At 41.6% G+C, this 17,147-nt stretch overlaps 1 protein-coding gene across 5 annotated transcripts in view; it reads left to right on the forward strand.

The window, feature by feature from the left end:
* ccdc85cb (coiled-coil domain containing 85C, b) overlaps positions 1-17,147 on the forward strand; it is a 44,628-nt gene that overhangs the window by 21,545 nt on the left and 5,936 nt on the right. Inside the window, exons 2-4 of one of the 5 annotated variants that reach the window (XM_038726397.1) lie at positions 7,962-8,041; positions 9,320-9,361; positions 11,529-13,448. In XM_038726397.1, coding sequence (XP_038582325.1) covers positions 7,962-8,041; positions 9,320-9,361; positions 11,529-11,558 — 152 coding nt within the window. In that variant the 3' untranslated portion in view covers positions 11,559-13,448. The other 4 variants (XM_038726393.1, XM_038726394.1, XM_038726396.1 and 1 more) reach the window with 4 other exon arrangements.

Consider the following 17,147-nt stretch of genomic DNA (forward strand, 5'->3'; position numbering starts at 1 on the left):
AATCCATTTGGAAGTTTAACTTTCACACTAGTCACTCAGCATGAGTTTTCTCTCTTCAAGCATAAAGTAATATTGTGCTTCTACCATGCAGAGATACACACGCACTTAGAAACATGCACATGAAAAAACAGGTCTTGTTACACACACGCGCACACACACACACGCACACACACACACACCCCGAAGAGTGCATGGGGAGGTCAGGCGCTTTTTCTCCCTTAGAGTGGGTGCCATGTCTTGTCAGATGGGGTTAGCTCCCCGCCAGCTGATGAGCCAGTCGAGCCTTTGAAGCCCTTCCAGGGGCCCGTGGTTTACGTGCTTGGGTTGCCAGGTTCTGCCATCCCCTTCATTAATGCAGCATGGGTGCCCACTTAACTTGTTCGACTCTGGTTCCTCTGGTCGGCTTTCTCTGGCTATGACCGAGCACTAGGCAGCCAAGCAGAGATGCACACATAGACATGCACTGGCATGCTGGCCAAGCACATGGATGATTACACACACACATACAGTTCATACAGACACACAAGAAGGGGTTGCAGGTACAGGTGCAAATGCATGCATTAGACCCATGCAGAAATGCAACACATACCTATGTACACCTACATATGGCACATATCATTCCTCTGGAGTGTGCTGGTATGTGTAGCCTTCTCTGATAGTAGAAAATACACAACATAGAGCTGAAAAAGTTAGTCCATTACATGAAAGCCCAATCCAATGATACTATAACCTAGCAACCGTAGACATAGCAAGCCTGTCAAGCTTGGCATTTATCCAAGCCAGCAGTGTGCTATATGTAAATGTAAATATTAGCTGCTCTGTCCTGCCTTTTACTGGTTTTGGGGTGAAGTTTACACTCCAGTAAAACTGCCAAACTCTTCCGCGTTACTTTTCCCAAAGTCATTGGTTAGCCTTCATCTTCTCTTGTAAAAGTGAAACATTAGAAAGTCAGCTGGATAACTTATGGCGTTTTCAGCCAACTCACAAAGTTAGCGTTAATTAGCTAGCTAACAATCGTAAAAAATAACCAACAGATTAACCACTAACTTGGTTAAAAAGAGTTGCAAGCCCAATGTAACAGCAATCAAACTCTTCCTTTCCCTCAAACCCTGCTCACCAGACTGATGCCAATGTCAGACTAGAGGCAGTAGTGCCTCTCTCCTTCTTTGTTTCTTTTTCTCTCTTCACATTCCCTTTTCCCTCGCTGTTTGTCTTTTTTCCCTCCTTCAGTTTTAAAGGTGGCCTCTGTCAAATTCTCAGATTTTTTAGAGATTTTTGAAGTTGCTGGTTAATGGAGATCCCGTTGTATGATAAATTGGACTTTCTGTTGCCAGTGAGGTAAGATTTCATGGATTTCACTGTATTTTGACTTGGGTGTTGGTGCAGAGAAAGGAGAGGGAGGCTGTTTAGACTGTTCCTGCTCTCTCTTCAACATCTTGAGGTAATTGACCCAATGTCCTGCCTTGAGTACACATACTCACACAAATATACACATACAGTATAATCACAGTTGGGTTTAAAAATCCCTTCTCTCACATAAACCCTCTTGTTTGCTCCCCCCCCCCCCCCCCACACACACACACACACACACACACACACACACACACACACACACAGTCAACTTAGACACCCATGCAACCCACATGCATTCCCCAGCTTACAAATTCTGCATATAAGCACTCATTCATTCTCCACACAAGTACTCACATCACTGAGAGAATATCCATGTCTCTGTGCTAAAACACTGTGATACAGCTGCGAATTTGAGATGAAAGCCAGAGCTGAGCCAGGAGTAACAAAAGCAGAGTGATTTCAATTCACTTCAGGCTTCTATGAGCCATGGGATCTGACTTGAAAACATAAGGGAAGCCTGGTCCTTTTTAACCATACAATTTTACTTTGAAGTAGCAGAGACCTTGGAGTCAACAGCGAAAGGAAGCTGGTTTTGCTCTAATTGTAACAATCCCGTCAGTATCAGCTAAATGCCCAGTGTCAATTCGTACATGTGTGGTCTAATTTTAATCCATCCTATTTCTTGTTGCACCCCCTTTACCAGCATGCCTGGCTTCATGCTTTATGCCTGTACTTCCTAATTTGCTCCAAAAGAGTGGCCTACCTTGAACTCCAATAAACTCAGTCCCACCTACTGCCCCATGCTGGGAGTTGAAGTTGTATATAGAGAGAGGGTGTCACCTAGAGAAAGAACAAATGTAGAGGTGGAAAGGCAAACTAGAAACAACGAAGGGACTGCTATTAAAAATATCCCACATTATCCAACATCAAGCATGTATATAAACACATATATCAAACACTGTGTGAATGTGTTTTTTTCCCTACCAATCCAGGTAGGTTATTGTCAATAAATTCCATTAAAAGACCAAAACCAAAAATGCACAGTCTGTCTCTCAATACTTTCTGACTTCCCCCATTTATGTGTTTTTGAGAAACAACGCCTATGGCACAGAGGAAAAAGATACATCAGGCTTTGGCCACACAATTCATTGTTTTGGTCTTTTTAGCAGAGTCCACTGCTGTTTATATCATTGGGAAATTAATAGAAACCAATAGCTGCCTGGATTGGTATGAAAAATACATTCAAAAATCCATTTGAAAATGGTCTGCAAAATGTAATATACATGTGATTTGTAGTTAAGGAGCTTAAACTTGAACACACTGCTCTGGTCCTTTTTTAAGAAGCCTGTGATGTGGATTTGACTAAACTAACCCAACTCCAGGACTACTTACTAGCTTGTCTAGTCGTTTAACAATAACACAGTATTCCCTGACAGATGAATTTCCTACTCATGACAACTGAGCAAACTCTATCCACTGATGAATACTGTGTGATACAGTTGAATGCTCTGGAAAAAGATAGTGGACACTGAGGTCAAGAATTTACTTTCATGCTTATCCTTAAAGGGCCTTATCACAGAAACTTTATAAGTCTGAAATCCTATCTTGTCTCTTTAGGATGACATTTAGGATTTCTGGTATTACAGAAACATGTTTCCTTACATAATAATAATAATAAAAAAAAATCCTATCTTGTTTTAGGATAGGAGTTAAGCTATTACACAACCATCCTAACTGAAGAATTTCCTAAGTTAGGAATCGTTAATTAGGATGCCACAGACGCTGTCCTACATTCCAAATAGGGTTGGGCAATATACCATTCGATATCGATAATTATCAAATCATTACTTCTTTCAAGTTTAAAGGGTGATTTTTACTTTGTTATTGAGGAAAATTATATTGTGATAATGAATTGTTTTATTGCCCTAGCACCACTCTTGTTAAGTCTGTATGGTAATTACAGTGAAGATGGGGAACAACATCAACACCTAAATATAATGATTTTAAAGGCAAATGAAACCATAGATGATGCTTGAAATTTCCCGGACCATGTATTAATGGGTATATATTGATTGCCAAGACCATTCATTTTGAATTTTGATCAATGTCCTATGTCCATTCAGATCTTTGTCCGATAATTTGGAAGAAAGCTTCCCAAAAAGGTGGGGTTTCCTCTCCTCCACTGACACGATTTATGCCTCCTCTAAAATTGAATGGCAGTCTTTTCTCATCCTTTACAGCAAGCTAGCTAGTCAGTGACAAGTGAAGTGAGACTTAGTCTTACAGTCTTATATACATTGTAACCACAAAAAGGCGTGACAGGGCAAGTGCCGACTGAAGAATCAAAGTTACAGTTCTAGGATAGGACACAGGATAGGATTAATATTATCTTTGAAACTTAGGATAGGACAAGCAGTTGGGATTATTTCCTGTAACACATCAACAACACCTTCTTATGCAGTTTCAGTTCTTCAGTCATCTGACAAAACTTGCAAACAATGTGATGCTGAGTAACTGTGGCATGGTGCAAAAGCAAAGTGAGCTGTAATGGACAGATGGGGATAGGATGTTTGGAGCACAGTGGGACACAAAGAAGAACCAGTTGAGGTCATGACCTTTTAGAAGATTGCGGCAAGTTTTTGGGAGCTCGGCTTTCGTTCCGTTTAACTTGTCTGGTAAAAAATTAGCAAAAAAAGCTAAGTTAATCAATTGACCAGTCTCCCAAATGGTTGCACACCTTTTAAGAGCAGTAAAGAAATATAACAGATGGAGAAGTCAAAGCAGAGGGATGTAATGAAACAGACTGAGAAGGAAACGGGGAGTGGAGCAGAGTTAAGGAGGGAGTGGCTCCTGGAAGTGGGTCACCGCGGCACTGACGTGATACAAAGTGACGTGCAGGGAGGGGGATGGACTCGCGCCACTGTCTGCGTCACCTTTTGTCCTGCGCACACACTCAAATACACACATGCTCTCACATTAAGATACATCAGCTCAGTTCATTGGGTAAACAACACTTGCGCAGAGGTAAAAATAGCTTACTTGTGCATTGTACTGTAAGGACAAGGTTTCCCCTCCCTCTCTGAACTATTTGCTGCTTAGTTGGACACTTTTACTTTCTTATTACTTCACAGTGCCTTGTACTCATTTTATCGGCTCTTAAGATCGCGTTCAGGTTATGTATAAGTAATAATGGCCTCTCCCAGGGTGCTTGTTATGGATAAAAGAGTAGATGCAGGGCTGTGAGTTTTGCAGGGTAATCTTTGTGGCTCAGCTACGCGATCCCCGTATGATCTGTTGCTTTTCCTCTTGCTTCATGGAGGAGCAGCAAGGACAGCATGTGAAGCCGGAGGGATGGAGGGAATATAAAGATGGAGGAGTGGCCTTGGGGATCCAGGGAACAGTTTAATTGCCTGACCCCTCTCTCACCAGGATGACTCTCAGGAACTGGGTGTTAAAGAGAGGGTGGCGCTGCAGATCCCTGCGGCTCTGGCCATGTGTACAGTGTGTGTGGTTGTGTGTTTGGGGGAGGTGTCGAGGCATTTGCGCATGGTGTGTGTTCCTGTGAGTGTTCCCACGGTAGATGTGCACATGTTCACGCAGGACCACTTAATCATATCATGTGTGATGCTGAAGTGATGCGGTATTGAGATTGAAACATAATAAATCAAAGGCTTCGAGATGGCGAGTGGAAGGGAGACATGGTGCTGTGCTATGTGAAGACGAGACTTTCTCACTCAGATTCCTCACTTTAGGCCAATTTTGCCTGCGCTATATATCAATATTTATCTTTGATTGCTTATCTTGATTTTTTTTGTTTAATTCCGTTCTAAGGAGATAAAAATAAGCCTGACAGACTCAGATCACTTTTGAGTTTATTGGATTAGAGATGGCGAGATCTCAATCTCTGTAAGTAATCTAAATATACACACAAGTGAGGAGGGGGATAAAAAGCAATGAACATTCACCCCACCCTCTCTCTCTGGTGCTTCTCTCTTTGTTGTTGAGTGTGCTGGTGATGACTGAAGGCTGAGGAACCTTCATCCTAATCGGCTTCAGATCTGGCCGCAGGTCAGGCCAGCAGATGAATCCAGATTAGGGGGTCACAAGGCATGAAGAGAGGATTACCAGCTCTGGCCACTGCAGCCTCCTCCTCTAGCTGTCCAATTGCCATCTAAACAGCCAACTGACATCACTGTCTGCACAGGACCTCCTAAAAAGTCAAGGGGCTGGACAAATGTAGGCCTGCGGGCACTGCTTGGGATACTGTCACTCACCTGTTTGCCCTCAGGTCTTGGGAAAAGGATAATATTGTAATTTATGTGAAAAGATTAGATTAATAAATAGGTGATTCTGTTTCTAACTTATTTCAAAAGAGACATTTGTGATGCTGGGGTCACATTGATGCATGTCATGCTTTTTAACATGTGTACATGCACACAAGAAACCGACATCCGTCATCATCCTCTCCTATATTATTGAACAAAGGCTGGCAGGTTTCATGTGCATTAATGACGCGGAGCACTTGGATTGATGCTGAAGTGAGAGGACAGGCTCGGTACTGAGAGAGCCCACAGCGCTCGTCTCTGAATTTCACAAAAAGTCTGCTGTTCAGCTGTGAAAACCCACTTTTTTTATTTAGCATTTAAAGTTTTTAATATTGAATTTATGCAGAATAGCGCCCCCTGGTTGCAAAGTGCTGATCAACTGGATTACTTGAATACCTTGAACAGGTTGGGTAAACCTGTTGGGGTCAGTTAAATATAACCAAACTAATGTCAGAATGACTCACTGATGCAACAAACTGTGATTTGTGTGTGTGTGTGTGTGTGTGTGTGTGTGTGTGTGTGTGTGGTACCCTACAGCAGTGGCTTTTCATCTGCATCTGAACACAAACCAGCATCCCCACTGGCTTTGTTATACCTCCCATCACCCTCTCCACTCTCTGTCTGTCTGTACCTCCACTTAGAAAACAAAATAAAATAAAGCTGTGTGCGCACTTGTGTGCTCCCGACTAGTTGCCGGAGTGCGGTTCCTGTGCGTACCTCGGCTTTGATCTCACTGTAAATTAAACATGTCTTTTTAGATAACAGGCTCTGTGCCACCTACTGAGTCAGGCTGCACCTCCACGCTTCACACAGCTCCTGTCCCTGGTTTGAACTCGGTGGAGTTGATTCATGTTATTGCAGAATGCTACTTTATCAGGATCAACAACAGTTGGGGGAATCTCTGCGGTGCAATTAGGCCACTTGTTTTTCAGGTGTACACAATATAGAGATTTTGTAGTGAATCTCAAATATAACACTGTCTGTTTCACGATGAGTGGCACGGGGAATGTGGGCCAAACTGGGACATGGCCGCAGTAAAGTATGAGGTCAAAAGTTAGGTCAAGCTCTACTAATCTGGGTGGGAACACTCAGTGCTTGACCCTTGACATCAGGCTACAACTAGTTTTTTTAGCACATGAGGGCTTTGTACAAGATATTATACATGGTAGATGGATTTGCAGAATAGCTCTAGCATTAGTTAGCAGCTTAAATTTAGGGCTTAAACAGTGAGTTGGTTAATCAATCTGTCACTACATAGAAAATTATTCGCCAGGAAGGAATCATAAGAATCAATGCTTAATATTTGCTGTTTTCAGCTTTTCTCTGTTTTTTAGGATTTGTAAATTGAATATCCTGTTTTTTGACTGTTGGTCAGTCAAAACATGCAATTTGACAATGTAACACTGGCTCTGGGAAATAGTGATTTGCTGTTTCATAAAGATAACCGACAGATTGATTGAAAATAAAATTAGCTGTTAGTGGCTTTAGTGAGACTGAGACTGAGAGCCGCTAGCATGGATTTAGAGTCTTGTTCACTCTTTTCAGACACTTTTTTAGACAAAAATATTTTATTAGTTGTAAAGTGACAGATGGGTAAATTGGAGCCCTTCTTCTTAATTAATTTCTCTGATACTGTTTTGTCTATCAGGGCCTCTCAATTACCTGCTGATACTTAGGCCAGAAATGTAAACGTGTGGTCCAGTATGCTAAATCAATGGTTCTTAAAGTGGGTTCTGGGGACCACCAGGGGTCCTTGAGAGAGTTTTAGGGGGTCCATAAGAAACATAAAGACAGAATGTATGACCATTTTGGTCTGTAATAAAACATCTAAAAGCAAAAATGCAATCAGATGAAGGACCTTGGGACAAAGTCTTATCGAAGATACGGGGTCCATGGTCTAATATGTCAGTTTAGGGGTCCTTGATGTGAAAAAGTTTGAGAACCACTGTGCTAAATCATGAACAGCAAACCGCTAAATCAGACTTCTGCATATTGTTTTTGGGTTGCAAAACTAATTATTTTAAGTGAAGGGAGTTTTAAAATAAAAGATCACTATTCAAAAAAAGCACAAAATATTGTACATATTTAAATGTTAGACTTGAGCCATGATGTAAACTCCTAATTGGAGAATTGTTTTTTGGCTCCCCCAGAGCGCACAGCAAACTTTCAAGCCGTATGTGGTCCTTTTTGCTCTAGTGGCCGTGCCTACCTGTTTTCTGTTTGAGGACTTTGAAATGCTAATCACCTCTCTTTCCCTTCTTTTCTTCTCTCTCTCTCCTCCAGATTCCTCCTCCAACTACATCCGGCAGCTGGAGACTAAAGTGCGGATCCTGGAGGATGATAACAGCAAGCTTCTCTCACAGGTGAGGCACACACACAACAGACACTGTATTGTACATGTCAACGCTATTGCAAATGGTCCAGTCGCACTATTAGCCCAGGCCACTGCTATTTGAACCCTCACTACTCTCACCCTCACCTGTGCAACTTTCCAACTCCCCCAAAACATGTGATAGGCTGCTGTGATGAGATAAAGCAGTTGCCTGATGCCTCTGTGAAGCCACCCCCTCACAACAGGCTGCCTGTTAGTTGGAGAATATGTTTATCTATGTTTAATTCATGGGGAGTCAGTAAGCTTCAGTAGCGAGCAATGATGTTAGCCCCTGAGGCGAACTGTGGGAGTGGGAGGAGAGATGAGAGGAGGAAAGAAGAGGGGAAAGAGGCATTAAGTGACTGTGACAGAGTAAAGCATTTCTCCCAAAGTTGACCTTGCTCTGACTTCTCCCAAATTTGGAGGATGGAGGGCTGAGTGAGTGGAGGTGGGAGTGCGAAAAGGAGGGGGTGAATTTCTGCTCTGGTTCACTTGGAGTTCACATGTCAGTCAGCAGAGGTGTGTGGGTTACATTCACACAACCAAAAACGGTGGACTCACAGTTATAATTTACAACTGATAAATCTGAATGGACCATGTTACGGGGATCAAATTGTGGAACACAACATGGCTCATTAATTATTGGTAAATAATCATACATCGTCTTTTATACATAATTTGTTCTTTTTTATGATTTCATATCATTTGAATGCAAGTCAGGCTGCAGACAGTCGGATTGGAATTTCACAGGTTAAAGTCTGTTGGATTCAAAACCTTTATTAATTTTTTTAAGAAAGTGATATCTCTTTCCCCAATTATAGAAACATGTGTAGGCAAAGAGTGGAGGCTGGAATCACTGATACGAAGCCTAAATGATCCTCATAATTAGCCCTTAGCTGCTACAATTAGGTGCTATGCATCGTCTCACAGCAGTCAAGACATATAATTTCACCCTGCTTCTTAAAGTTGGCTAATACTCCTTGTTCACATTAGAAGTGAAAGTTTTTTTTCTTTTTCTTTTCTTTAGATTTTTAGGTTGGAGTGGGCAGAAGTGATAAAACTTACAGTAGCAAAGGAACACTTTTAATCGAATATTGCAAAATATAAGACAGTTGTGTTGCTATTTATAAGAATACTCCTCTATAAAAGCTTAAAAGTCTTTTTGTTTTTACAGTATCTTCATCTTATGTGGAGCCTAGGAAGAACACAGCAACCAATAGACAATAGTCAAATAATGAACCTATACGCTATTGTGTTTGTCTCTCCCTAGGCTTATAACCGGTATAGTTTATCACAGATACAGACAAAAAAGGTAACTTTCCGAAATGTTCGTCCGCTCCTCTGCTGGTCAACAGGTTGAGCCTCTTTTGCCTTTTCACTGTTACCTGTTTGGTGTTGGGACCTTTTCACAGCTTTGAGCTTGATGCTTTCTCATATGCAGTGGGTGGACACAGTTAAAGCAACACCTGTACAATGCAGTCCAATCTTTTGCTGTAACGTTGGAATGGAATAATGTTGAGTTTATTTTGACACTTTCACACAGGTGCTGGATCAGTTCTGTAGTAATGTTTATATTTTGGGCAATGCGCTTATTTATTTTCTTGCAGAGAGTTAGATGAAAAGATTGATACCACTCTCATATCTGTATGCTAAATATGTCGCTACAGTCAGCAGCTGGTTAGCTTAGCTTAGCATAAAGACTACAGACAGGGTAAGAGGTTCTGTCCAAAGGTAAGAAAAGTCAGCTTGCCAGCTCATCTAAAGCTAACAGCACGTAATATCCTGTTTAATTTGTACAAAAAAAATGTAAAAACAATATGTTGAGGTGGAGTCAATTATTTATTATTGCACAATTTGATAAACAAGATATAACATGTTAATTAGTGAGCTTTAGAGGTGCTGCTATGCAGGTTTTGTTACCTTTGGACAGCTAAGCTAAGCTAAACTGGCTGCTGGCTGTAGCTTCATATTTTCAGACATGGGAGATGTATCAATCTTCTCATCTAATTCGCCAAGTGAATGAGCGATTTCCCAGAATGTTAAAATATATGATCATGGCCATATTCAGGTACTTTAGTGTTGTAATTAATATTTTGCCTATCAAAATACAGTCCAATATAACAAAGTGCAGCCTCAAACACTACAACAGGACTGAATCACTTTTGTGGAAAAGTGTCCGTGTTATAAGCCTGAAGGAATTGGATTGCATTACCTTATAGAGGTGTCGCTTCTGTGTACAGTCCCTGTTATGCTCTGCTAGCATGCTATGCTAATGAATGAGCCCTGCTTGTATGTGACCTTTTTTGGCAGGAAAGCCTTTCTCTGTCCTTGGAGCTGTTTTGCACAGCGCAGTCCGTGTTTGGTACGAGGTACCCTAGGTGAATGAATGCTACATTGTGCTTTGGTGCATAAATGACACACGCTTTTCCTGACTTGTCGGGACGTCTGGTGGGCTGAATAATTTAAGATACGGGGGCGACACAGGTATATCCAGGTATCAATAATGCATGGCTGACAACTGCTGTGTAAGTGCACCTGGAGAATAAAGGAATGTCTGGAGTTAAAAAATACTATCTTGATGATTGTGTCATTAATAAACTTTGCTTTCCACTGAATTGTAAGATTGGTAATGCAAACATAAGTGTACTCAAGTAAGTTATGGAGAAAATAGAAATGGAATTTACTATTACACTTGACTCTTATGCAATAACCTACTTACCAATGTGTCTGAATACTAGCAGGTGGAATTGTTGCAATGGATTAGTTGCCTCAATGGACATATTGCCTAACTTCCTGTGTTATGAAACTGGCCCAGTGGAACTTGTGCTGAGCCTGAAAGAAACAATAGCCTCTTAGTGCTGGAATGTTGTCCCTCCAAACCAGCTTGTCTGAAGGACTTTACTGTACTAAAGGGAGAAAAGAGGGAGTTACCAGCGAGGTCCCACGGTGAATATTAACAAGGGCCTACGTGGCACAGGTGTGAACACAATGAGAAAGACGGGTGTGTGTGTGCACGTGCACGCCCACGCTCATACTGAAACATGCCCAACCACGTGCAAGTACGCAATTTGTTCTTTACCTTTTGTTCCACTTGAATCTCCCATGTCTTTCAAGAGTTACTCATGTCTGTTAACTCACTTAAGTGTGATGCAGACTGTGGCTTTCCCCACAGGCTCACCTACAATCCCTCAACTCCAGCCAGCTTGCAGTGAAAATGCTGTCTGAGACATTGCACATGCATCATATTGTCCTAAAACTCTGAGGGTGCAGCCTGCAGTCTCAGGCACAAATATTAGCATCCTTACCCCGCCAGTTTATGAAAAGAAACACACAGAAATAAAGAAAAGCATTGTTGTTAGTGAGATAGTTAGTCCTAGTATTTTAAGCACGATAAGGAAAAATATAAGTTCGGACTCTACCCAGTGTCTAACACAGGTTACTCAGACTAAACAAAATCTGTTCTGTTCTGCCCTTTTTAGTCAAGGCGGCATCACCCCTGCCCCTTGTAACTCAAACAGGAAATGATGCGTGACGTCCACAGCTTCTCCCTGTCAGCACTGAGAACATTGTGATGGATGGATTGACTGAGGGGCCCGAGTTTTATCCGAGAAGAGTGCAGAGGGTCAACTGTCCCCGGCTGTCTGGCTAACAGATAGCTTTGTTGGTCTCAGTAGTCAAGGTCAACTCGGGAAGGGAAGTAAAATTGGAAATGTGTGTTGGTTTGTTTGTAAAGCTTGCCTTAGCATAGCAGGAATCTACTTGAGAAAAGTATTTCTCATCTTGCTGGGTCTTCCTATTCAGTTGACAGGTTGTGTGTTTATGTCACTCCTCCAGATATGACATTTGGGGTATAGCTTGCTGACAGAAATGAAGCCTGGAGAAATGACACAGAGATGTTAGCAAAGGTACAGAATTGAGGGCATGAATATGGAACCCAAAGGATAGATCAAGAAGTGCCAAGGGATGGATTGTAAAAGGTTAGAGGAACATTGGCAGGATGCTGAACTGGAAGAGGAGAGGAGGGGGACTATCAAAGGACAAAGCAGACGAGGGGAATGCTGATTGTAGCTTTGTGTGTGTGTGCAAACTGTAGATGTGACTGTGCACCTGTGTGTGCGACACAGATAATACACGGGCAGAGTCCACACATTCATAAACGCACACCCACAGCTCATTGGGCTATTTTTGTCTGATCGCTCCCAGGCAGCCACGTGTGTTTACATGCCACGCGCAGAGGGAACACTAGTCCGTGACATGAGAAATGTCATAAGGAACAGTGGTGTCGCCGTGTTCCTGCCTACAGAGAAAAGTTGGGCTGATTACCGCTCCCGGGAACCAGTGGTCTTTGCCTGCTAATGAGGACAAATCTTAGCAACTCTGTCCCTGCGTAATAGCCGTCGATGATGAGACAACGTGATACAGCCCAGCGCACTCAAGTGCCACTCGCGTAGCAAGCCTCAACAAACAAAAATCAGCGGTGCAAATTAAGTGCTCGAAGTAAAGGCGTCAGAGTGACAGTGTGAGCAGGTGCAAGTGTAGGAGGGAGAAAGAACCTCAGGATCCTTAATGAACCATCACTGAGGATAGTCAATTATCACAGATATATTTGTGTGTGTTGTAGGGCTGAATAATCGGCACTGACCTCCCAGTTTGATTTGATTTCGACTCACAAAGTCCGGTATCGGTTTGATTCAATTGAACTTGATTCACTTCTTGATGATTCAGTTACATCCTGGGAAGTGAGCAACACTGTTTTTCCTTGAACCAAAAGTTTGCAAAGGGCACCTTTTTATTGTTGTAAATACATTTCCCGCTTTTAAAACTGGACTGGAAAAAAGGATTTTCTAACAACTACAACATGACATCTGTATTTTTTAGGTCTACATGTGCAAAACAGTTGAGCAAGAATAATAAAAGACCTGCAACACTTGCAAGGGAGTCATGATTATGCATATGTTAAAAATAAGTGCTATCCCATACATCTATGGACTGTCAGTACCAGATGCTTTGACTAAGTACAGCACATCCACTTTAATTATCACTTTGAGTACAGACAGGGCAGAACCTAAAAGTCTGCTCACTAATTCATCTGCATCATCTGTTTGTGTTGACAATAAATTAGGTTATTGGACAACTGTACATTTTTTCGTGTCGTGACATAAAGCAATGTCTTAATGGAATGTAACTGTATTAACACTAACAGATGCTTATACGTGGATTTTTAGTCCTAGTAATGATGGAAAAAGACAAGATCCTATGTGTATTATGTTATTTTGGGTTTTGGATTGAGGGTTTGGATAAATTGGCATAAAGTAAAGCAATCCCCAACATATTTTCAATTGACATGGCATTGAAGCCTAATATCTCTGTTTTTTGTGTTTGTGTGTTTCTTTTGTACCCATCAGCAGTGTAACCCAGGTGACCTTCGTGCACTGAGGAAGGGAATGACCCTCTACCACTCAGAGTCCCAGCTGTCCTCACTGCCCCAGCGCCAGGACGCCATGCACATGGTCAGTACCCTGGAGGCTGACACGCATACTCAAACACACATACAGGCACCCACACCAGAAGGGTGCGCCCTGCGCACATACAAAGACTCACATTGAGGGATACCCACTCATACCTAACTGCTTAATCAGTCATAGTAGTAGACCAACACTATGCCACTGCTTATATAAATGTGGTCTTCGAGAGAAAGGGTTTAACTGCACACACACTTACACACGCATTTAATTGTTGGGAAGAATGTGCCAGTGCCTCCACCCACAGTGGAATCAAGTCAAGTCAGCTCTAATTCACTTTACTTTTAACTCTCCAATTACACCTCCACAGGCAACCCCACTCTCTCTTACACATGACAGGAAGTGAAACACATACACACACACAGGAAGAAAGAGAGATAGAAAGGAGTCAGCATTCCCTTTTCTTCCTCCCATATCCTCTCCCTTCAGCGCCCTTCCTCCTTACTGGAGCCTGTTTGAACTGAATCCCACTATGAAAGTAATAATCCTCTACAATCCACCGCCACCCCTGACCCTGCCAGTGTCTGTGGAGGAGAGACTGGGTAATTGTTTTCTGACTGCTTAAGGAAGGTCAGAGCCGGACTGTCCCACTAACCAGAGGACTGAACCTTGCCGGTGTTAAAATCAGTACTGTGTTTTAAGCACAGGCCGAGTGCGAGGCGCAGGCTGACTGCGTTCAGTGCCGGCTCACACCTTTTTAAGCTTGTGTGTCAAACCTGCCTCCTCATGGAGGTTGGTGCCGTTCAATAATTTCAATGAACCCTGACCCAAGGAGAGGTCTCTCCCTGCAGGAGGAAGGATAAACTGCAAATTGAGTTGATGGTTGTCTTCCCGCATTTAATTTCACAGTGCAGGTTCACATGAAACAAGGTCGTGATATTGACTTGAGCTGTGAATTTTGGCTCATTTGATGTCATTTTGACTGAGACTAGAAAGTGGAAGTGGATTTGTGTGACTACATTTAGTTACATTTGGTCAGGAATTGGTTACATCAGCTGTCCGTAACTTCAGACTTAGCCTTTGCTATAACATCTGATGTTCACTAACTGAAGTTTTTACTAAATTAAAAACACGTTGCAGCGCGCACACACACACACACACCCCTAGTTATCACATTGATATTAGTTGTTAATATTTATACTCATCAACTGCCTGTTTTGATTGAGTGAGAGGTAATATGGTTAAAATATCTGATAGGACTACTTGAAATTATGTTTAATAAAATAAAAGTAAGAAGGTTTAAAATAAAATTTCACAACTACAATACGATTTACCTCAAAATATGAAACATAATGCTAATAATGTCAAACAAAATTAAATAAGTTTGGTTAGGTGGCGTAAAACGATTTCCCTCTCTGCCTGCATATATAAATTAAACAAAGTAAGTCATATTTAAATTTACAATGTCTGGTCAACTAAGTTTAAAGAAATAATTCGATTAAATGCAGGACTATTTCTTTCTTCTTTCTTCAGCAGAGACTTCAGCAAGCTTATGACACGATATGAGCAAATCAGTTGCATCCAGCACAGAACAACTAAGTCTTGTGATTCATGTCCTCTTCGTGCGATGGCTTTGTTTTTGTGACAACTCCACGTAGACGCACTCATGTTGAGCTGTATGGTGATCAATTGCTTCTCTCTGAAGTTCATCCATGTGTGAGAGTGAGCCCTTGTTGGAAGATGGAGAGTAAGAGAAGATGTGAGATGTGGGGACAAAGACTACTGGCAGGATTTGATTAAACTGGACTCTTCGTTGAGTGTACCCATCCTAATCTATCACTTATCTTTTATATTTAGTCCTTTGTCTCATTCGGGCCCAGTTTCAGGTCAGTGAGTGTGCGTGAGACTGTCAGATAGAAAATGAGCAACAAAGAAGAAACGAAAAGATGGATAGAGAAAGAAAGCGGCCAGCCTGGGTGATTCTCACAAACACTGAACAGTCAGTTCTGATTCTGTATGCTCAAACTACAAACCATTGATTCTGACAGCACGCGCGCCCCCCCCCCCCTCCCATCCAACAAGGCCTAAATTTAAGCCTGTTTATACAGGCAAGTCATCCCCAACTGTACATCCATATGAACAGTAAACATTGCCCGGAGCTGGCTGTGTCTCTGCGCTGTCCAAATCCGTTTCTTTACTGCATGGCTCCAGTGCAAAATAAACAGAAACACTCGGCCCGGATGCTAGCAGGGAGTGTTTACACATTTCAAATAATAGCTTTAACCCACAGAAGAGAGCATCAAAAGGAGGCGACAGTGATTTACATGGGGAGGGGGGTTTGTATCTGACTTCAAAGTCTGCTGCAGAAGACAAGTATGGAAAATTAAGCCATCACATGTGTTCCTGTGACCTTAAACAAAAAGAGACACACTTTACTCAGAGGGAAATGTTTGTATTTAACAAGAGGATTGTTATATATGATTTTCTCACAAATATGGACTTTACCTTGGTGACGCATTTAATAACGTGGGGGTGTCATGCAGCAAATGTCTACCTCTCTATATATCACTCCTATCCATACTTCTAAAGAAAGCATCGCTTCCCTAGCCTCTGCTGGAGTAACCCTGTGCTGCCCTGCATGTTTCATCCCTCCCTGCTCCAACACAGCTGATTTAAATGATGAATGAGCAGCTTGTTGTCAAGTACTGTCAGGAGTTCATAACGAGTTGAATGTTTGAATCAGCTGTGGTGGAGCAGGGAGAGATCAAAAACATGCAGGACAAGGGTTACTCTGAGGTTTGGGAAACCCTTTTTTAAAGGAACTTGCCAGTGGTTTTGCATATTTTACCCTACAAAATAAAAGTCCTGCACACCACTTTCCAAACTATGTTTTTAGATTAACGTCCAACCTTCCAGTCAAGCACTTGTTTCTGTTCATTTTAGCATGTTCTAAAAATCACCTTGCAGACTAGCAGAATTTACTTAAGGTTGAGCAAAGTAGCAGTATTACAATGTAAATTGTGTCCACATAATATCTTATGTAAAAATGAACAGCAGTACATACACTTGCATCATAAGTAAAAATACTCATTATGCAGCAGAATGCCCCCTATCAGTGTTCATTTTTTTTTTTATTTGTATGTCATAAAATTGTCTGATTACTGATTGCTTACTGTGTAAGCAGCGTTTTCATGTTGTAGCTTGTAACCATTTTATAGTGTTATACAGTGTAATTTAATATGAAACAATGCATCACATTTTATAAATTCAGGTAGTAGTGAAATAAAAAGTTAAATATTAAGTACAAGTACAAAAAATTAAAGTGAGTACTTTCAAATAGTTCTTAAGTACAGTGCTATAGCACACTCTACCACTGTTCAGCACAATTAAATAAAAAGATTTTAAATTCGACCCAAGTTACAGGTAGGGAGTGTTTTTAAAAACTCTTGTTGGTGCATTTAAAGGACATTTGAGCATGCTGCGGAACAGCAACCTTCTTAATACCAGAAACAACCACATTCATATTAAGCTTTTCATTTTGTCCATGATTTTCTGATATCAGAGCTCATGAATGAAGCACCTTATGGCAAACGACTGTCATCTCCATGCTATCAGGGCATGTTTGACTTTTTTTAC

The sequence above is a fragment of the Micropterus salmoides genome, unplaced genomic scaffold (assembly GCF_014851395.1).
Source record: "Micropterus salmoides isolate LMB-PRFRI ecotype aquatic unplaced genomic scaffold, ASM1485139v1 Ms_hic_scaffold_18, whole genome shotgun sequence".
Lineage (NCBI taxonomy): Eukaryota > Metazoa > Chordata > Actinopteri > Centrarchiformes > Centrarchidae > Micropterus > Micropterus salmoides.